The following is a 23,981-nucleotide window of genomic DNA, read 5'->3' on the forward strand; positions in this document are numbered from 1 at the left end:
CACTGAAGCAGCATGTCTCTTATATAAAGACCATGTATATGGCCAGTCTTATGGCTTAAGGATGTGGTCCAAAATAATCTCACTCCTCTTTTATTTTAAAAATCAATTTTTTTTGTTAAAGTAATAATATATTCTCATCACTTTTACAACATTTGGAGGTACAACATTTGGACAAATGGATTACACTCACTTTGAACTTTCAAACATGGCGCCAAGTGGGTAAAAGTTTCCCTCCCACCACTGTTATTGCATAACCCTCCACACTAAAGAAACCAACAGCTAAGTTAATTTGTCTACAAGTACAACAATAGCTGTCTTCCACCTTTTCACAATGTACTAAAACAAACACGAGTTCACTTGCATGTAAACTGGTGCTCAAAATGGAGAAAACTACAAGCATGAATTGCAGAGTGAAGGGTCCAGTTAATAACTCCAAATGTGCATTTCACACAAAAACAAATTTCAGCCCCAAATTTCAGCCACAAACAAATTTCAGTCAAAAATAAATTTCACATGTCAATAATTAAATAAAAGCATAATGACAATAGAGTTTGGGAAAGAACTTGGGCAAGTCAAAGAAAGCAGTGTTCCTTGGTTATATTGCACCGAACACAGTCACACTCCCAGATAGTATGAGGAATTGCTGAAAACAACCAATTTACAATCCATTAATTCCATCAGTTGTAAAAAGATAAAGTTTCTGGTATGATAGAGTTACACACATAGTATGCAGCTAGTTTAGGAACCAATAATCATTTGTTGATGCTATTAACAAACCTTATCCATGAAATAGTTTCCAATCAAACCCACGCTGTCAGACGCCTGCAATTAGTTCCTTCATCAGTTACAAGGTGTGCGGCGGCTCATATTGGTGGTAGCATAAGTTGCTATGGATTTATCTTCTCACTAACCATGTATTGGAATGAAATGTGGTTATTTAACAGGGAAACAGAAGGGGGATCGGTCTGAAAACAATGGTGAGGAAAGAGAGAGTTGTCAGAAAACATAAGGCTACCAATTCACCAATGGATAGATATTAGCTGGGCCAACATATCAATAGCCAAAATAATGACATATTTACAACTTTAACCCTCACATAAACTATTTTTCACTTTAGTTATAACTGTTGTAACTTTGTTTTAGTGGAATTAGGTGGCTCATGTCAGCCACAATAAATATTGCACTGTTTGGAGAATAATACAAACTAACTTAAACATTAGTTTATGATATTAGTTGGCTTTGATAGGTATTGGAGTAGTGGGAGACTACAACTAAAACTCTCTTTTTTTTTCGTGATACTTACTTTAGTCGCAAATCCTTTGAGTATGCCGACTAAATTTGATCTTATATACTAACTCTCAATAAACTTTCATATCAACGCTAAGGAAAATAATCAAAGATTATTATTGGAACTTTCATATGTATGTCCATAGATGTTAGAAACTTCTAGTATTTAACGAGATTCATATTTTGAACTTTGGGCCAAAATAATGTACTCGAAACTTCAAGCTTGGGGTTTAGATTAGAACTTTGGGTTCTAAATATTTTGAATTTCATACATTAAGATCCCACAAAAACCATAACATGAACTCCACATATTTTCGAAACGTCAGGTTCGGGGTTCTGAAATATGTATATAGTTCTAATTTTGAAAATCTAGTTATTTAAACCTCATAGGACTTCAAGTCCTTTAATAAAATCAGTAAATTTATGATTTGATCACATGGCAAGATTCAAGGAACTTTAGGTCCTTATTTAATTACATGAGTACACGAAACTTCAAGTTCGATGTTAATTAGGACTGCAGGTCCATATAAATGAAGTAATTTAAAGTTAAGAATTAAAACAATGAATTAAATATAACAATTAAAGCAAAAATTGTAAAACATTACAATAAAATATTGTTGGACTTTAGTTAGAATTTTAAAAGTCATAAGACTTTAGTCAGTAAATTATAAAATTAAAGAACCTAAATGGAAGTCTCCTTAAAATAAATCAAAGACTTCGGGTGTTTATAAAATATGAAAACTTTTAGTTCTCATAAAAACAATCAAGAAACTTCGATTCTGATTTACTTATAAATATCGAGGAACTTCAAGTCCTCATTTGGGAAGATCTTCTAATCCTTATTTAATTGTATAAAGATTTAAAGGTCTATACATAAGATTGAGGTTTTCAGGGGACCTCATTTGATTAAGAGTCAAAGCCTGATCTCTTATGTGATAATAGTTGCAATGCCCAATAGTATACAACAATAAAATCATAATTCAATAGTATACAAAATTAACTATAAGGCCTCGTTTGGTGCATAGGATATGATTGAATATGATAAATAGCTAAATTCATGTGTATTCAAGGAAGAACATGGATGATGTCTTCTAACTTGAAAAAAGAAGAAGATGAATTATTTAATCCCACTATTTTTGGAGGGGATTGGAAGGAATAAGTCTCCTTTTATGATTAGTCCATCTTAATACATCTTACTCTTTTAAGTTAGAAGCTTCTTCCTTGAATACACATAAATTTAGCCATTTATTCTATCTAATTATATCCTATGCACCTTGATTTTTTATCCAAGATACTATGTTTCTATATAAATAAATGATATAGATCATTGAGTGATAGTAGATATCTCAAATCAATTAATATGATAGTATAGCAATGCAATTTCATCGACCACATCGCACAAGTATATATTAATGTCCACATCACACACTAGTAGTTTATGATGCTATTTCATCGGCCAAGTTGTGCATATCATCGTGATGAGATATTCGTGCTGATAACGTGTTATAAAATAAAAGGAAAAGAGAATATAAAAGAGCACAAGAAAGAAAAAATAGGGAGAAATCAGAGTGTATTCTCATTCACATAAGACATATATTTAATATAGGCTCTTGGATGATCAGGAATAAGCCCTTAAAGTCTCCTATTTTACGTTGAATTGGAATTCTCTTAAGAGATAATTAGACTTAGGTCCTTTAGAAAAACAGTTTTTAAATGGAGACCGGGGGTGTTTTAAAATTTATAAAAAAATCTTTTTAATTCATAATAAAATCTTTTTAATTTAGAAGAAAATCATTTTAATTCATAATAAAGTATTTCCCTAATTTGAAGGGTATTTCCTCCTATTTAAAGAGTATTTCCCCTCCTAAGGTGTAGAGCGGGCTTTGTAGAGCCCAAAATCTTGGAGTTAAAACCTAACATAAAGCCGTCAAAGAAGAAAAATAAAAGAACTTAATTAAAAACCCTAAATCACTACCGATTTTAATCTAACAAACACTTATAAAATGGACTAGACTTTAAGTCTCCTTTCTCTTAATTATCTATACAATTGCTTTAGATAAATATTAAACATGATAATAGATAGCCACATACTTATGATATTTACAAAAATATTTTTTATATTTATTTTTAACATTAAAATGGAGGGGTGTAAGAAGAAGAGGATTGGAGTGTGTAGTGAGAAGAGAAATTTGCTAATTGTGTAGTGAGAAAAAATGGGGCGTGTAAATAGAAATTTCCTTATTTTTTAAAAAGAAATGTACAAAACCTTGTCAAGTTCATGATCACGATCTCGCTTTCCCTTTTACTTCTTCTTCTCTTCTCAAACGACGAGACGAGACCATGTGGAGGAACTCGCTGAGTTTCTCTTCGAAGCTCCTGTTATCCAACAACCCCTCGCTGTACCACTCTTCCACAAACGACGTCGCTCGGCCGCTGTTGCTCTCTCACTCTAAATCCTACCTCCACTCCCCCTCTCCTTCGCCTTCAGATTCTCTCAAGCTAGGGTTTCAGCGACCCGATGGAGTCCGAGCCCTTTCGGCTACTGCTGCTGCTGTTGATCTCGCATCTTCGGCCTCAAAAGCTGTGCTCTTGGCTCGCCACTATGCTCGCTGCTATTGGGAGCTCTCTAAAGCTCGCCTCAGGTACACATGTACACAACATATTTGCATGATTTTTTTTTTTTGTTTCTGTAAATATAGAAAAAAATGCGTTTCTTGGGTTGGGTTTGTCTGTAATTCTTTGACTGATATTGAAGTTGTTTTGTGTTAGTTCAGATTGGAATTGTTAATTTTACAGTTCCTTTTTCCATGTAGCAATACAATAGTACAGGAAAACATTTGGGTAATCGTATTCTGTTAAACGTATTGTCTTTTATAATTTGTAGAGAATTTTTGGTGATTATGGGTTTTTGTTACTTGTTTAATATGTTTAATTCTTCGGGAGAAAAGATGTACAGTTGATTTATAGTGGCATTAGTTCTTTAATATGTTTATTTATTTAATCTAATTTAAAGGGAAAATTGTATTTATAACGCTAACTGTAATAATTTATGATAGTAAGTAGGTTAATTGCACAAACACTTAGGACTCAGTTTGATTTCTCCTTTGGAAAAATGTAAAAGCATTCATGGGGTGTTTTTGCCATGTAAACTCATTTTGAGAATTTGACTTACGATTTTTCACTTTTGATCCAGCATGCTAGTGGTTGCAACTTCCGGAACTGGATTTGTTCTTGGAAGTGGCAGTGCCGTTGATTTTTCAGGACTTTTTTGCACATGTGCTGGTACCATGATGGTTGCAGCATCTGCTAATTCCTTAAATCAGGTTTGCTCTTGGATAACAGTACTTTGTACCCATGAATGCACCCAATCCATGTATGTATAACTTGTATATTATGCCAGGTGTTCACTGTGTTTAATCAACGTTTGTTTTTATTGTTTTATTTTTATATTGCAGTTTATTGTTTGTTTAATTTTTTACCATTAAGCTTGGATGTGTAAGATACAAACAGAAATGAAGCTTAAAGACAAGCTGGGACATGGATCCTGACTATATAGACAGACCAACATGGAAAATTCTAAACAACAAAATAAAATGATGAATTAGAACCTTTTCAAGACTAGGGACTTCTGATCTGGACTGATTGGAGAGCAGCAGTTAATTAGGGTTGTCTTTGATCTTTGTTGTTTAGGTATATTTTGAGTGTTTTTGGTAGTATGATGGTGTTGGTTGTTTGTAGTTGTAAGGTTCGGTTCTGTATTTGTATTGTCAGGTGGACTAGTTGTTTACTTTTTGGTCTATTTTATTTTGGTTTGAATAAAAGTTTGTCTCTTAAAGAAAGAAAAAAAAAAAGTGCACTCAAAAGTTTAGGACAACTCCTTTTTCCTTGCTTTGTAGGTGGACTTCTTGTCCACTGCTGAGAATTAATTGTTGTTTCTTCACTTTATTTAATAGTCTTTGTTCCCTATAAGTAGGCTACGTTAGTCACATTGAGCTATTTGTTTTAAGTCAAAAGTGGGTTTATTACTTGAAATAATAAAAAATTTCAGTCATTGAGTTAGGAAAATGTTTTGTTCTACCTCTTGCTTAAGTTATTCTATTTTTTCGATAAGCAGGTAAGTGCACCAGCAACAACATTACAGTAAAGCACCCGGTTAAATTTTCAGGGATAAAGGTCTATTGACCTAGTGAAATTATATGTTGATGAATGTTTGCATGGCACACAAAATGTATGATACAGTTGTAGATAAAGTACTTCCCAATTCACTTCATTATCTTTGTAATGCTGTATGTATGTACAGTGTACCTACTCCATATTCCTTGTCTTACTTCATTAAAGGAACTTTAAGAGTTCCCTTTTTCTGTTGAGCAATTGTGGTACTTTTTTGCCTTGCACTAGTAAATCTTGTTTCAGTAGTTGATCCTAAGCTGGTTTATGTGGTTTGAGTACTTAATGGCTCATTGCATGCAGTATCTTCAGTTTCTTAAAGTTAACTTTTTGACTTGATAATGTGTTAAATTACTGTAAATTGTTCAATTTTAGGTGTTTGAGAAAGATAATGATGCCAAAATGAAAAGAACGTGGCAAAGACCACTACCTTCAGGACGCATTACGATACCTCATGCGGTCACCTGGGCATCTGCTGCTGGTTTAGCTGGCACTGCTTTGTTGGCAAGCGAGGTGGCAAAATGAATTCACACACTTCCTTTTATGAATGTTATATAACATTAAGATTCTGATATCTCTCACATGAAATGTTTGATCAGCTGTGAGTTTGGGGACTAATGTTGCAGCTTTTATGACAAGGTTTTTGCAGGCTAATATGTTGGCAGCTGGTCTTGCAGCTTCCAATTTAATACTTTACGCATTTGTATATACTCCGTTGAAGCAGATTCACCCAGTAAACACATGGGTTGGTGCTGTTGTTGGTGCTATTCCACCACTTCTAGGGTAATTTGTCCCTTATTTTTTTTTTAGCTACATACTTTTTTCATTGGACTTCTAGGAGTTACTTTATTTATGGCTTTGGCTATTGACAATTTATGTTTTCAGCTAACTCATAATAACTGTAATCTTTGTTGTTGCAACATATTTGGTGGCCCAAAACTGATCAGGGTTTTCTCAAATCCCCATTAAGCTTAAAGATAAAACAATTTTTTTTTTTTTTCAATATGTAATTGAAAATACCCAGTGTTTTATGAAATAGATTTTCTACATTTTGCATATCCCACAAGTATTTTTCTTTATGTCCTACACATGACCTCCCTCTCTGGTCTGAAATTTTTATCACTATCAATGAACTTGCCACTCGTGGCTTCAACTTGCTCAACAATAACTAGACATCTCTCTCTCTCTCTCTCTCTCTCTCTCTCTCTCTCCCTCTCCCTACTTCCCTCCCTCCCTCTCTCTCTCTATCATATCTATTCACACACATGTGCGTACACACACACCTTGTGCAACTGATTTCCACTCTAGACGGGACCATTTGCAAGTTCAATCCCTTGAACCATGCAATCCGAAGGTGGTGTTTTTTGCTTCATCATCTGCTTGGTATAACACTCTTGTGGTCAAGAACTGCACCATATGGAACACAATTATTGCTGATCCGTTTGTCTCTGCAAGAATACGGGAAGATGATTGACCATTTAGTAATACAGTTCTTAGCTTCTTGAAAAAGGACCTACTTAACTCACTCAAATGAAGTCAGAAATACTTTCCTCATAATAAAATGAATATGTAATTTTGATTGAAGTCGATCTAACAGCATGTTAAGCAGTTGACTTGAATTAACTTTTTATCCAGAACCGACTATTTTTGCATGGTGGCTCTTGATTTATATTTTTTGGACTTTCAGTTGGGCTGCAGCTTCTGGCCAGCTTTCGCTCAATGCAATGATTCTCCCAGCTGCTCTATATTTTTGGCAAATACCTCATTTTATGGCCCTTGCATACTTGTGCCGCAATGACTATGCCGCTGGAGGGTATGGATGTTCTGTTATTTGAATTTCTGATGTGTGAAAGTATTGGTGATCCTCTTTATGTCATCAGTTCTTTCAAGGTCTTACTTTAACCATTATGCATCAATGGGATGGATCCACCTATTGTATTGGGAAATTGTTTCAGAATGGGAGTTTGTATTCCTGCCTTTGGCTTCATGATTGATATCTGTTCATTGCAAGAATTACTCAATATCCATTATGCCCTATGTGTTCAAGGTAGATACAATTATATATTCATAATACAAGAATGTTACCTATTCCTAACATTTTCAGAGTGATGGCATGAGTAATCTGTTTTGTGATCCACTTCTTTTTCCCCCTTTCAAATGATTAAGATGGGATTTTGAGAACTCGTAATCAAGTTGATTGTCTAGATAGATAATCTAAGGGGCAGGTGGAATGCTTGTATGTGTGTGAATGTCTGTAGTCACTTGGTTTGTTTAGCGCCTTCCCTTCTAATTTTTTTTTTTAATTTGTTGTATATTCAGGTTTAGGATGTTCTCTCTTGCTGATGCTTCTGGTAAGAGAACAGCCTCAGTAGCTTTAAGGAATTGCGCATACCTGATCCCTCTGGGGTTCTTGGCCTATGATTGTGAGTCAAAAGATTCCCAAATAGAATATTACTCTTGTTTTTTTTATCCTGTTTCCTTTCAAGTTTTATTTGTATTTTTTATTTCTATCATTGCTAGTCCTCTTGTAAAGTTACTTGAGCGGTTTTTTTTTCCTTTCTCATTTTAACCAGTTTTCCATCATTTCGGTATCAACATTGGTATGCATTAAACTGAAATAACACAGGCACGGACACATGCGTGCACACGTGAGTACAAACACACTTAAAATTTGTCAGAACCAAGAAATGCTATCTTATTTTTGTTATAAAATAGATTGTTATTAAATTTTTTTGCCCTATATCGTTTGTTTTCCAGATTGAATTTGAGGGTTTACCTACATTCGCATGTTTCCTAGATTTACTCTTGGGTGGCCGTAACAAAGGTTACTAGTTACATTTGTTATTGATGGTTTTGGTTGATTTGATGTGTCATTTTTTTACTTGTAGAATCTAGATTGATTTATTAATTTGTGGTTCCTTGCACCAGTTACCAATTATGTTACTGTTGGGACAATACTTTGTCTTCCTAGTACTTGTACAAGTGGTTGATTTATTAGATGCCATTTTATTATTTGTGCCAATCTTCTTTGTTGTAGAATGACTAAAATGAACCAAATATAAATTGGGTCTACCAGCCCTTGTGGTAATAGGATCTTAAAATAAATTGGCAAATTTATGAACATGGATGCATAGGATGTTAATCTTGAGTTCACTAAGAACTGATTGAGGATAATTCAATGTTGGGCTTTACATCTTATTTGACCAATTTCATCTCTCCTTTGTCTGCAGGGGGCATGACTTCTGGATGGTTTGTTCTTGAATCTACTGCTCTTACTCTAGCAATAAGTGCAACAGCATTTTCATTCTATCGAGACCGTACCACCCTTAAAGCTAGGAGGATGTTTCACGCCAGCCTTCTTTATCTTCCTGTATTTATGTCAGGAATTCTGCTTCACCGTCTCTCTGATAATCAACAATGCCTTGTTGAAGATAATTCAGAGACTAGTATTGAGCTTTTATCGTCCTCACAAGATGGAAATGTCAACCGGAAGAACAGTTTGAGGCATTCCACAGTTGGCACACAAGTGCGCCCACCTGTGTCATATGCCTCTGTTGCACCATTTCCTTTTCTTCCAGTTCCTTCATATGCCTCTTCATGATATTTTTTCTGAGTCCCTTGATTTGTACAATGAAAGGTCAAAAGCCTGCCCAATAATGTATTTTTGTGGCAAATGCAATGTCCATTTGCCTAGGTAAACCCTTCCGTAAAAAAGCAAAAGCATGCAATTTCTTGCAGATGCGATGTATTTTTTTTTGCAAATGTCTGTGTTTCAAGTGTCGAGGTTTTGGTACTTCAGACTCGGAATGTATTGTTGATTTGAAGTATGAAAAGGGCTGATTATAGAGGAGCAGTTGAATCGTCATCATCATCTTATTAACGTGATTGGTCATAACAATAACATTGTAAGTTTGTAACAGAATAATGCATTAGTCTTATTTTTTAATAATTGCAAAATTGTAAAAAGAAAGAAAAGAAACAATTATTTCCTATTGAATTCCATGTCTCACCTGAGATGAGAGGAAAGGCCGGTATTACTTGAATCCTGAACCTAACATTTAAATATTTAATCCTACAGAGGTTAACGATCCTTGTAAAAGCTTTCTTTATCAGTATCTAGGAGTGTTAGGGTTTTCTCTAACGATCCTTGTGTGAGTTGCTTGAGAAACCTTACCAGTGAACTATCAAGGCTATATTTGGCCTGCTCCGATACTTTGCAACTCTTTCCAGAGATTCCTAGGCTCAATGTTCCTTCTCATACTTGATTACTTGAGCTCCGGCGATATGCGGCTCAATGAATTCGATATGATCTAGATCTGGCTCAAATACTTACTATGAGAATGTAAGAAATTTTCTTGAACCTCACAAGCCTAGAAAGTGTATTTTCTCCAAGAATTATGTTGCCATAAGAGTCTTGTTCACCAACCATACAGGCTGCAACCAGGATTGTTTTGTATTCTCTTATCTCTCATCACTTATCTAACCTGTGAAGATCCTTCCCACTCCTTCACACATGCAAATATGTTAGACAACTGTACGTAAGCACCTGAGTTTTCAGAATCAAGCTCAATGATTCGCTCTGCCGTCATTTTCTTCCCAAGATCCCTGTGTTCATGAGCCACACAACCTCTCAAAATTGATGACAATATGCTTGTGTCTGCCTTATAAGGCATCTCTTCAACTACATTTATTGCTTAATTCCTCGAAGCCAACCAGCTTGTGAGAAAAGATCAATCATACAAGGCTAGTGTTCAATGCCTGAATCAAATATGATAGTCATATTTCTTCTTAGAGAACAATTTGCTTCCTTCTTCAACCAACTCACAATGATCACAGGTAGACAAATCCCTGTAAATGTAATTTCATTGGGTTCCATGACCATTTGTTTGCATAACCAATTAACATAGAATTCCAAACGACTTCATTAGACTTGATCATTCTGTCAAACAATTTCATTATAATCAAACCCAATGATGGTAGCTCTGGCAAAAATCTGTTCACCATATTCAAGCGAGGATATCGTAGCACATGATTACATGAACTGAGCACACTAGCCATATCCAACTTGTCCATTCTCAAGTCCAGCTTATGCATCTGCCTGAAAAGATCTAATGCTTGAATTGGACAGCCATTTTGACTAAGGCATAAGGTGATCATAGAATTAAGCAAGATTGTGTACGTCAAAGGCTCTGAGCTCACTAAATAATAGGCAAGCATCATTAGGACTTCAACACTTGGAGTATGCATCAAGACTAGCACTAGCAACTTTGCAGGCATGTGTGTGCATTTGTTCGGCGTGTTTGAGGATGCCTGAGATACTCATGGCACTTACTTGCAAGCGTAAATGAATTTCCAAGAACACCATTAGTCAGCATTTCATTGAACAGAAGTAATGCTCCAATGTTTTCATTATTGCTAAAAATCAATGAATTCCATAACGCAACATCTTGTTAACTTTCTGTATCGAAACCTTTTCTTGATTTGGTCTATGTGGTTTCAAAACTCTGCATTTAGCCCTAGTGGTTTATATTTTTTACAATTTTAAGACATTTTATAACCAACATGAAATTTTTTCTCAAATTTTAACTAATAACTTGTTTAAACTCACAAGTTTTACTCAAAATGACAAAAAATCATGTATGTAACCTTCAATTTGATTTTTAAAACAAAATTAAAAATTTGAGTTTGTTAAAATTGTCCTCATATTGCAAATAATATAAAACATAGGAACCAAATGTAGAGTTTTGAACTACACAGACTAAAAACATTTTTTTCCCTTTCACTTTTATTAATTCAAAATTGAACTCCTCTTCCCAATATCATTTGATAAAAGAAAAATAAAATTTTCATTTCTAAAAAATAAAATAAAAACATTATTTGACAAAGGACAACCATTGGGTTATCATGAAACTTTACAATAAGGCTCTGAATTTTGACGTCCATCTCACTTTACTGCCTAAAATAAAAATTGTGTCAATTTATCACCTGAATTAAAAATTTGTTACAATGTATTAGCTCGGGCTCATTCCATCTAAACTTCTGTTCAAAAATATGCAAATACTCTGTCATTATTCCTTAATTGTCATTGTATTTTTTTTTTTTTTCATTTTTTTCTAATATAGAAAAGGATTGAAAAGCATGTTCACTTTAGCGGTTAAGATTTTTATGAAATTGCATCCTAAATCCTCTGAAATGCTAACATTGCTCTCTACCTCTGACTCATATACCAAACGGAACGCACACTTCTTTATTTCCCCCACTCCCACAACAACATTGCCTGTCCGCCAGCTCTCGAACACAAATGAATATTCAAGCTGATGGTAGATATCGTGCAACATTTTATGAAAATATCTATAAGGCACATAGCATAACCAGAGATGAGCGCGCATGGAGTATTCCACTTTAAAACCAAAGCGAAGCCGTACTCCATTGTCATTGAGAATGCACACAAGGATAACATCTAAAAAAGGCTGGTGTATTTCATGGAATTCATAAACAACACACATCGCAAATCCCATCAACTTATCACTTAACCAACCTGGATGCAGCTCTAAACTTACTGAAGATCCCACACTTTGATGATTGAACCACTCTGGAATTTCATTTCCAGGAGCAGTAAAATTGAATATTCCCCTTTTACCATAACCAGGTTTGTCATCCTGTACCGAAAAACCACAATGTTAAGAGACCTAGAGAGAGAGAGAGAGAGAGAGCACCTGAAGGTAATGCATTAGGGATGGAAGTGCCATAATCTCAAAGCCTGATCGCGCCAAATTCCTTTGTTGTATTGGATCGGACAAGTTTTCCAATGATATACAGTTAGAAACATTAAGAAATAGACAATTGGATGGAAGGCCTGGCAATGCTTGAAGCCTGGGGCAATACTCCAAGATAAGAAATTCAAGTCTAGAAAGTTGACACATGCTGGGTAGGCTAACAAATTGGTTTCCGCTTAGATTTAAACTTCTTAATGAGAACAAGCAGCTGAGATCATCGGGGATTGCTCCTTCCAAGAGATTGCAGTCACTTAGATCCAGGTCTGTTAAAGAATTAAAACCAGATAATGAAGCCAACCACAAAGGTGCCGGAACCAGACTTCTTTTTTGAAATAAATGAAAAGGGTTGAAGATCATATTCCAAGATTTAGGTGATTGTCCTTTACATCCACGAAAATATAATTTTTTACGGTTTCTAAAACTACCAATAGACGAAGGCAGCTCTCTTATAGCAGTTCCACTCACATCAAGTACCTCCAAACACTCTGCATGGCCCAAGCCATTCGGCAGTTTTTCAAGCTTTGAGCAATTAGAAAGATTAAGAACTTTGAGAGATTTTAAGTAGCATACGCTGGTCGGAAGACACACAAGATCTTTGCAATCTTTCAAGTTCATCAAAGTAAGTCCTTCAAGCATTCCAATAGAAGAAGGTAGTTCTCTTATGACCATTCCACTAACATCCAGCTCCTCCAAACACTCTAGATACACTACAACAATAACAAGCAAAGGCAACCAATTTTTTTTGGTAGGCATAGAGGCAACTGCCACTTTTGTTAGTTTGTAATGTCCCTTGCCACACTGCAGTCACCATATATCATGTTGGAGGTTGGTGTTGGGGTGGCAAGGGATCTAAGGCCACCCACATGTAAGCATGGTGGAAGCTTCTGCCAAAACCTGCAGTGTCAGTCTGACAGGTCCGGTCCTCACCAATGCTGCAGTTAGTGGGTTTCACTTGTTCACCATCTCTATTGGGGTTGCTAAATTGGTGGACGATTGATATTATTAATTAATGTCATGCCATGGTTTCTTCTACTATCTTCTTAACAGTGGGTATGAATGCTCACTAATAACAACCATTGCTTACTGCACTCCCACCTTATTGGTATTAGTTTTTGATTTGGTTTCAGAAATTAAATATCCTCCACCATGCAAGAACTTTGGTGACTATTTATATGAGATTGAGAATGCATTTTCCCACCAAAACGATTGCTGCAGTGGGATTGAATGTACTGCAGTGTACAATTAATCTTTCATTTGCAACAATCCGAATATGCATTTTTCAGTTCTAGATGCTTGCAATTGCTGTTACACCATATTATTCATAAAATGTGGAAAGCCTACACTAATATTGGAGCAAGCATGCTTAACTTTCAGTCCAGCAATCCCATTAATAGGAGGGGTATGTAGCAAAACCTCAATGCCATATCAGAAAAATAAAAAACCAAATAATTGACGACTCAAGTTACACAGCTGAACCCACACAGCCTTTCTTCATTGATGCAAATACGACTTGCTATATACATTGAAATTGCATGTTTAATTCAAGTAGCGGTTCAAGTGCATAGTTACAACCATTCTAATTAATTACCCCATACTTTTCACAATTTCTAAAACAGAATGAAACTTAGATACCAAAAACAACAAAAGGATAATCACTAGCTGCGTAACACTTAGTCATATGATCCCAACAGAATATCCACACTTCCAAACTTGGTGATATATATCATAGTCTAAACCATAATATAACCCACCAAGTTTATAGTTCTATCACAAAAGCTGTTCAAAATACCAGCAGTATATTACTCAAAACAACAAAAAGTATTCTTACTGGCAGCCATGATTTCTTTTGCTATGTCGATCAGTTGTGTTGTGACCTTCCAACCCCGCTTCTTGAAGCGCCTGCATCTCCCGCAGCACCATCCTCTGCTCCCATGTCATTCCTAGCATGCTGTTGCGCCAACTGTTGGGGACCAGCCAGTCCTACTCTAGAAAATGGCGTAATCACATCTGTCATCTGTGGAAGGTGGAAGGAATTTGTGCCAGTCTGAACTGGGGGCAGTGGGGGTGCCAAGTATGGAGTGTTGCCGGTGCTTGTGCCAATGTTGCCCCTTAAGTAGCTGTCTACAGCTGTGGTAAGCCTCCCATTCAAGTTGAAATCCATGTGGGACTGCTGCCTTTGAATGTTCAATATCTCTTGAGTGTTTACCATTGCAATCATCTCCAATTCAACCCGATATTGCTCTAGATCACTGCCAAATAGGATTTCTATTATGAAAAAAAGTGATGTAGGACAAGAAAAGGTTTTGAAGAATGAAGACCGGACCGCCCCATTGAGGTCCGGTCCTCCAGAACCTCCCCTAGTGAAAATAGAGCTCAAGTGTAATTTTTCCTGCTGAAGGTCCGGTCTTCCAAAGAGAGGTCTGGACCTCCCTGCATGAAATCTCCATTTCAAGCTGCGTCGTCTCTGGAGGTCCGAATCTCCCAAGAAACGTCCGGACCTCTCTTCGTGCAAATTCCATTTCACTGCTGCTACCTTCACTGGAGGTCCGGTCCTCCAGTGTAGGGTCCGGACCTTCTTCCTTCATAATTTTGGCTCTCTGTTTTTTTTCTTTTCCTTTCTTGAGCCAAATATGCCTAACTTGGTGATCTGAAGCTTTTTCTCCTTATATATATATTTATTGCTTAGGGAGATTAATTAAACGTCTTATATCTTTGAGTTAAAGTTCTCTAATGTGTTGCTTCTTAATATATTCTAGAGCGAAGACAAATTATTGAAGACATACAATCAATTAATCTTCAGAATATGTCATAAGTGCAGGGAATATGTCATACCTTACAATGTAAAGCTTCACAACCTATTCACAAAAGCCAGGATGATTTCCAGCTCCATTCCCTCCTTCACTTCAGCTTCAGGTCGACAAAGAAAGATTTCATTACTTGATCATTGAGAACTTATGCGCTACCTGCTCTTTTCTCTGGTTTAACCAAATACAGTTGGTTTCCCAGTCAAAATCTGAGCTCACTAGGTGCTTTCGGGCTTTGATCTCCCTTCTGATCTATCCGTAAATCAAAGTGTGCTTTTTCCATCTCTTGCTTAGCTTGGATCTGCGCTTAATGGCTGGCTCTCCTCAGTACCAATGTGTAGAGCAGTAGAGCAGTAGATGCAGATGATATTCTCTCTGCAAAGTCTCTTGAGTGTAGCAGTAGGTCTACCTGCTTCGCTGCAGCATTGTGAATGCTCTGCTAAATATCTTAAACACTTTATGGAGGATTTCCTTACTGTATATAGTATCCCTTGAAGCCTGTCAGCAGCCACAAGTAGTTGACACCTTATCAAGTCAGTCATGGGTAACTGTGATTCCAACCTACTAGGCACCATTAGGAGGGAAAATATTGAGCATGGGTGGGATATGGGTTTTTAAGTTTGTCTCACTGACTGGACTTGCAGCTCTCTGACTGGACTCACTGACTGGTCTTTAAGGTTTCTAAAACTACCAATAGACGAAGGCAGCTCTCTTATAGCAGTTCCACTCACATCAAGTACCTCCAAACACTCTGCATGGCCCAAGCCATTCGGCAGTTTTTCAAGCTTTGAGCAATTAGAAAGATTAAGAACTTTGAGAGATTTTAAGCAGCATACGCTGGTCGGAAGACACACAAGATCTTTGCAATCTTTCAAGTTCATCAAAGTAAGTCCTTCAAGCATTCCAATAGAAGAAGGTAGTTCTTTTATGACCATTCCACTAACATCCAGCTCCTCCAAACACTCTAGATAGCCCAACTCTTCTGGCTGTTTTTTAAGCTTTGAACAACCAGAAAGATTAAGAACATTGAGAGACCTTAAGCCATATACACTGTTGGGAAAACGCACGAGGTTTCTGCAATCTTTCAAGTTCAGAAAAGTAAGTCTTTCAAGCACTTCAATTGATTCATCAACCTCACACAATCTTGTACAACCTTCAAGAATAAGAACCTCAAGATCTGGCATACTTCTAAAGTTTGGGGTATTGACAAGATCCAGAGAGTGACTGAGGTTAATGATTTTTAAATTGTATAAAGGCTGTCAAGTAAAAGCATAGAAAATTAGCTTCCATGATTTAACTACTTCTATAGGAAACAAAAGATTAAATAACAGGATACGTACCTTTATTCCCATCTGAAAATTTTTAATGCAACTATTACACAAGTTAAGCTCGAACAGCTTCTCTGGGTTGAAATGTGATGGGAAAGATTTTAAAGGATATCCGACCCATTCAAAAATCCTTAAACTATTGGGAAGATATTCAAGCTCATTAGAGAGATTCACATTCTTAATCTTGAGGTATCTCAGTTTGTTCATCATTGAAAAGGCACTCGCGTCCACATTTACTCCTGGCTCATCCGTTGATTGCAAAACTATGCCTTCTACTATTTCTGTACCCTATTAAACAAGAATATAGAATAGTGAAGGTCATAACTCAAGAAAAAGGGTTAGTATAGTACCTTAATTGTTACATAATATATTAACAAATAACAACTTATTCTTGTACTTAAATCTCTTACAGTATTTTTGCTTAAGACATAATTGGCATCTTCACAAAGCCACAACCTACTGCGCCTGCCTAGCTCATTAGGAGATTCTCAAATGACAATTTCCCGACCCATTTCTTGTAGAGAATCATGCATCCATATAGCCTTTCATCCAAAACAGTTAGGAGAGATCTCTCGATAAGGATGTTTATTCCAATAATTGCAGAAAGATCGCAAGCACTTAGTATTTTTATTACTCGATCTCTGTTCTCTCCGTTAAAGAAACATGCAATGTCAAGGAATATTTTCTTCTCTTCCCCATCTAGACCATCATAACTAATCTTAAGTATGTCAAAAATTTCCGAGTTACAAACTTTTCCTAGTTTTCTCAATGCACAATTCCATTCACTTAGACCTCTCCCATGCAAAAAAGATCCCAAGACTTCAAGAGTTAATGGAAGACCTTGGGCATAACTCACAACACGATTTGACAGATCAAAATAATTTTGTTCTGGGTAATCTTTGTTAAAGGCATTCCAACTAAACAGCTTAAGTGCATCATCACAATTTAGTCCCTCAACCTTCAATCTTCTCTCCACTCCATGTCTGACTAACAAATGCTCATTTCTAGTTGTAATGACTACTCTACTCCCAGGACCAAATCACGTTTTATTTCCAGCCAAATATTTTAAATGGTCCAGATCGTTGATATCATCCAGAATGAGAAGAACCTTTTTGTGACGTAAAATCCTGCTTATTATTGTGGCTCCTTGATGAAAGTTCGATATGTCATCCTTTTTCCTCCATACCCCAGAAAGAAGTTGCTTTTGTAGGTTAACTAGACCACTTTTCTCAACCATATTTCTAACATCGGTGACAAGGAAACTACATTCAAATTTACTAGAGATTCTCTCGTACACAAATCTGGCAGTAGTTGTCTTGCCAATCCCGCCCATCCCCCATATTCCAATAAAACGAACATCAGTCTCCCCTGCACCTAAATGCAAATTTATTGGTTTCAATCTTGATTCAATTCCTACCAAATTCTCCAAAGAACTAAATAATGTAGGTTGCAATTTTGTCCATATAACTTCAACAATATCTTTGATGAGCTTTGACTCGTACCTACAATAAAATAGATAAGAACAAAAATTAAGCATGTTATTTGTATGAAATATTAATTAAATGCACAAAGAAACAAAATGTAGAGATATATATATATATACATACATATATATATATATATATATATACAGGCCCCTTCAAGTGTGAGATCCCACATTTAGTGTTAAATGTGGGATGAGACGGATGGGCCCACTCCATGTAGTTTTTCAACAATCCAAACCATCTATTTTTGAGGACTCTATTAATAGATCATCCTTGCAAAAATTTAGTCAAATCGAAAATCATTTGCCTATCTAACTTTGATCAAACAAATAGACAATTTTTTATTTGGTTAATTTTTTGCAAAGAGGAACTATGGATAGAGGCCTAAAAAATAGATGGTTCGGATTGTTGAAAAACTACATAGAGTGGGCCCATCATCCTCATCCCATATTTAACACTAAATGTGGGATCTCACACTTGAAGCTCCCTGTATATATATATATATACAGAGTAATGATCACCCGCTCACCATAGAGTGGGGAATTCCCCGCTCACTTAACCACCCGCTCACCACAGAGCGGGGAATTCAATGATCGGGACCGTTTATTTTTTAGATCCATCTTTAAGGGTCATCCTTGTAAAAAATCAGCCAAATCGATAATTGTTTGGTCCTCCAAACTTTGCAGACAAATACAATTCATCAGATAATGTTGAAATGATGTTGACAGTAATACACTGGCTAAACAGTTTCCGATTTGGCTGATTTTTTGCAAAAGGTGATCTTTGAATGATGCTCTAAAATATAGACGGTTCCGATCATTGAAATTCGTTGCTGAGTGGTTAGGTGAGCGGGGAATTCTCCGCTCTATGGTGAACGAGTGATCATTTATGTATATATATATATATAACCGTCTATTTTTTAGTCATCTATTCATATATATGTATATATATATATATACGGTTTTATCGAAGATAGACTGTTTTATCAAAAATAGACGGTTTTATCGAAAATATTTGGTTCGTCTATTTGTTTGATCGAAGTTAGATAGGAATATGATTTCCAATTTGGCTAATTTTTTGTAAGAATGATTTATATATAAATAGATGACTAAAAAATAGACGTTCGGATTGTTGAAAACCTACATTGAGTGGGCTCATCCGCCTCATCCCACATTTAACACTAAGTGAGGTGTATTGTATATAGATTTTAAAAGACTTTTGTGGAGTTTAAAAGCCATGTGGTATTCAATTAAGACTTTTAAAAACTTTTAAAAAGTCTGTAAAAGTCTATGTGTATTCAAATAAGAATTTTAAGAAGTCTATAAAATTCATATGGTATTCAATTAAGACTTTTTAAGTCTATGTGTATTTAAAAAGTCATTGAGTTTTATGGAATTCATTTAATGATGGATTTTTAAAGACTTTTTATAGGTATTTTAAAGTCATTATAAATCTGACCTCTCCCCTTCGGATTTCTAAGGATTTCTATAGATTATGTGGAACTCTGTAAAACTCTGTGAAAATCTATAAATTATGCAAAGTCTGTCACTTAAAAAAAGTCTACAAAAGTCTTTATAAATCTATATACACTACACCTCCGTAAATGCGGGATCCCACACCTGAAGGGGCCTGTGTATATATATATATATATACGGTCTGATTTAGGTGCGGAAGTTCGCACCGTGCGAACGCCACATCTGACCGTTGGATTAGATCAGCCGACGTGATCCAACAGTCAGATGCGGCGTTCGGACGGTGCGAACATCCGCACTTGATCGGCTCAGTAAATATATATATATATATATATATAAGGAGCTTCAAGTGTGGGATTCCACATTTAGTGTTAAATGTGGGATGTGGCGGATGAGCTCACTCTATGTAGTTTTTCAACAATCTGAACCGTCTATTTTTTAGGCTAAATCGTCTATTTGTTTGATCAAAGTTAGATATGCAAATGATTTTCGATATATTTGGTTAATTTTTTGCAAGGATGATCTTGTTGAGAGTAATGTGGAGCAATGTCCCACATCGAAAAACTAAGGCTTAGCATATGTGCTTATAAGTCTTGGGCCTCTCCACCCATTGCCAATTGGTTTTGGGTTGGATGCTCTAATTCTATCATGGTATCAGAGCTTGGTTATCCGCGTGTAAGGCCCAACGGTCACACGTGCTCCCACGTCACCCAATACAATTTGTTCACGTGTAAGGCTCAAAATATCGCCACATGTGCGGGGGCGTGTTGAGAGTAATGTGGAGCAATGTCCCACATCGGAAAACTAGAGCTTAGCATATGTGCTTATAAGTCTTGGGCTTCTCCACCCATTGCCAATTGGTTTTGGGTTGGATGCTCTAATTCTATCATGGTATTAAGAGTAATGTAGAGCAATGTCCCACATCGGAAAACTAGAGCTTAGCATATGTGCTTATAAGTCTTGGGCCTCTCCACCCATTGCCAATTGGTTTTCAGGTCTCACACTTGACATCCCACACCTGAAGGGGCCTATATATATATATATATATATGCTTCTACTAGTTTTTATCATGGGACCTGAAATCTAGTCAACATCTTTGCAATGTATAAAATAATTATTTCTATTATTCTAATGACAATTAGCTTTAGATTAGTCTTTTGAAATTGTAACATAATCAGAAATACAAAAGTCCACTTTTGTTAAGTAATGCAATATTGAAAGTACTCTTCATATTGATTCCACTAAATTGTGTAAATAAAATTGGCTGATCTATTTCCATTAAAAGTTAGAAACAAAATGGAGTTGAATGTTTGATATTCCTCATACATTGAAATCTATTTTGTTTCTGACTTTCTAAAAACTTTTCAAACAAAAGAAAGAAAGAAATAAGTAATGTATACCAGTCCTTTGAATTCCACCCAGAGAAATTTGCCACTTGTCTTAAAGCTGATCTCCACCTCCGCACCTTCTCTGTGTCATTGCTAAACCTTTCTTCATGCTTAGCGAAAGCTTCTGCAAAACTCCCAGTTTGTTTTCGTACATCAGAGGGATCGACATCGATCATAGAAAATTGGCATCATTGTTTTTCTTGCTTCAATGCATTCAAGAATCTTTGAAAGTTCTTCCAAGCACCACGTTGACGATGCATAATTTCGAGAGAGAATAATGAGAGCAAATCTCGATTCTTCAATTGCAGTCAAAAGTTCTGGATAAATAGCTTTCCCTTTTTGAAGTTCAGGGTCATCCTTGAAAGCGATTATTCCTTGTTGTTCCAATGCAGTGTATAAGTGGTCTACAAAACCCTTTCGGGTGTCTTCACCTCTAAAACTCATAAACACATCATATTTCCATTGACGAGTTTAAGAAGGGAAAGATCGATGTAGACATTCCAAGTGTGCTCATCGCAATTGAAAGTACTTTGTTGTTTGTGACTATTTATTGAAAATTGTGTCCAAGGACTATAAGAATAAGAAATGATTTTTTATTTCATTGCTTGCTACTGGCATGGAGAACTAACAATTTTTGTTGATTTCCTACTGCAAGTTAAGATGATATAATGTGATGGGAAAGATTTTAAAGAATATCCGACCCATTCAAAAATCCTTAAACTATTGGGAAGATATTCAAGCTCATTAGAGAGGTTCACATTCTTAATCTTGAGGTATCTCAGTTTGTTCATCATTGAAAAGGCACTCGCGTCCACATTTACTCCTGGCTCATCCGTTGATTGCAAAACTATGCCTTCTACTATTTCTGTACCCTATTAAACAAGAATATAGAATAGTGAAGGTCATAACTCAAGAAAAAGGGTTAGTATAGTACCTTAATTGTTACATAATATATTAACAAATAACAACTTATTCTTGTACTTAAATCTCTTACAGTATTTTTGCTTAAGACATAATTGGCATCTTCACAAAGCCACAACCTACTGCGCCTGCCTAGCTCATTAGGAGATTCTCGAATGACAATTTCCCGACCCATTTCTTGTAGAGAATCATGCATCCATAGCCTTTCATCCAAAACAGTTAGGAGAGATCTCTCGATAAGGACGTTTATTCCAATAATTGCAGAAAGATCGCAAGCACTTAGTATTTTTATTCTCGATCTCTGTTCTCTCCGTTAAAGAAACATGCAATGTCAAGGAATATTTTCTTCTCTTCCCCATCTAGACCATCATAACTAATCTTAAGTCTGTCAAAAATTTCCGAGTTACAAACTTTTCCTAGTTTTCTCAATCCACAATTCCATTCACTTAGACCTCTCCCATGCAAAAAAGATCCCAAGACTTCAAGAGTTAATGGAAGACCTTGGGCATAACTCACAACACGATTTGTCAGATCAAAATAATTTTGTTCTGGGTAATCTTTGTTAAAGGCATTCCAACTAAACAGCTTAAGTGCATCATCACAATTTAGTCCCTCAACCTTCAATCTTCTCTCCACTCCATGTCTGACTAACAAATGCTCATTTCTAGTTGTAATGACTACTCTACTCCCAGGACCAAACCACGTTTTATTTCCAGCCAAATATTTTAAATGGTCCAGATGGTTGATATCATCCAGAATGAGAAGAACCTTTTTGTGACGTAAAATCCTGCTTATTATTGTGGCTCCTTGATGAAAGTCCGATATGTCATCCTTTTTCCTCCATACCCCAGAAAGAAGTTGCTTTTGTAGGTTAACTAGACCACTTTTCTCAACCATATTTCTAACATCGGTGATAAGGAAACTACATTCAAATTTACTAGAGATTCTCTCGTACACAACTCTGGCAGTAGTTGTCTTGCCAATCCCGCCCATCCCCCATATTCCAATAAAACGAACATCAGTCTCCCCTGCACCTAAATGCAAATTTATTGGTTTCAATCTTGATTCAATTCCTACCAAATTCTCCAAAGAACTAAATAATGTAGGTTGCAATTTTGTCCATATAACTTCAACAATATCTTTGATGAGCTTTGACTCGTACCTACAATAAAATAGATAAGAACAAAAATTAAGCATGTTATTTGTATGAAATATTAATTAGATGCACAAAGAAACAAAATGTAGAGATATATATACCCACACTATGGGATGAGGATGATGGGCCCACTCTATGTAGTTTTTCAACAATCCGAACCATCTATTTTTTGGGCCTCTATCCATAGATTCTCTTTGCAAAAAATTAGCCAAATAAAAAATTGTCTATTTGTTTGATCAAAGTTAGATAGGCAAATGATTTTCGATTTAACTAAATTTTGCAAGGTTGATCTATTAATAGAGTCCTCAAAAATAGATGGTTTGGATTGTTGAAAAACTACATGGAGTGGGCCCATCATCCTCATCCCATATTTAACACTAAATGTGGGATCTCACACTTGAAGCTCCATATATATATATATGGAGAGGCAATGGGCAAAACCTAGAGTTAGGTATGTCAGCTCGAATAGCCGCAAGGCTGACCTGTTTTGACAAAAATGGTTGTCTTGAGCCATAAGTTGGCTGACAGACTCGACCTTCAGGATAACTTTTCTGCCTTTATAACACACTGCTTATATTGAGTCTTCTCACTGCTATCAATCCATTTATGAGTTTAACCATATTCAAGTTTGTTTTTATGCTCTTTCATTTTTTCAGGTCAAGCAAGCAGCAGATCTTCCACTTCCCCTTCTCTTTGAAATGACAACTACCTGTTTTGACAAAAATGGTTGTCTTGAGCCATAAGTTGGCTGACAGACTCGACCTTCAGGATAACTTTTCTGCCTTTATAACACACTGCTTATATTGAGTCTTCTCACTGCTATCAAACCATTTATGAGTTTAACCATATTCAAGTTTGTTTTTATGCTCTTTCATTTTTTCAGGTCAAGCAAGCAGCAGATCTTCCACTTCCCCTTCTCTTTGAAATGACAACTCCAGTCAACTTAGAGTTGGACTTGAACACTTTCGCTTCTGGCCAGCAAGGGCAAAACAGCGTCACTTGGACTCCGAATTTCATCATAGGGGATCGTCCAATCACAGTGGAGGATTCTGTGATGTTGAATGATCGGATAGTTGCAGGAGTGTGGCCACCCCTCGAGATCAAAGGATGTTGGCAAATCGAGAGGATGAAGATGCCATCAGAGACTCATTGGCATAAATAAAGGGAGAAGTGGGAGTAACTGAGTACGGTTAAATTT

The 23,981-nt window shown here is 36.1% G+C and overlaps 1 protein-coding gene and 2 pseudogenes across 1 annotated transcript; 1 reads left to right on the forward strand and 2 right to left on the reverse strand.

Annotated features, from left to right (window-relative positions):
* Window positions 1-3,593: 3,593 nt before the first annotated feature.
* LOC147280466 (protoheme IX farnesyltransferase, mitochondrial-like) lies at window positions 3,594-9,312 on the forward strand. Its single transcript, XM_086251128.1, has 7 exons — window positions 3,594-3,929; window positions 4,481-4,610; window positions 5,830-5,967; window positions 6,104-6,237; window positions 7,142-7,267; window positions 7,774-7,877; window positions 8,685-9,312. Exons 1-7 carry the CDS (start codon window positions 3,628-3,630, stop codon window positions 9,053-9,055), a joined length of 1,305 nt encoding a protein of 434 aa, XP_086107254.1. The 5' UTR covers window positions 3,594-3,627; the 3' UTR covers window positions 9,056-9,312.
* A 560-nt stretch (window positions 9,313-9,872) lies between these two features.
* LOC147280467 (putative pentatricopeptide repeat-containing protein At1g77010, mitochondrial pseudogene) lies at window positions 9,873-11,523 on the reverse strand (annotated as a pseudogene).
* A 44-nt stretch (window positions 11,524-11,567) lies between these two features.
* LOC147280468 (TMV resistance protein N-like) lies at window positions 11,568-23,297 on the reverse strand (annotated as a pseudogene).
* Window positions 23,298-23,981: the final 684 nt, after the last annotated feature.

The sequence above is a fragment of the Dryas octopetala genome, chromosome 7, assembly GCF_963921425.1.
Source record: "Dryas octopetala chromosome 7, drDryOcto1.1, whole genome shotgun sequence".
In the NCBI taxonomy this organism is placed as follows: Eukaryota; Viridiplantae; Streptophyta; class Magnoliopsida; order Rosales; family Rosaceae; genus Dryas; species Dryas octopetala.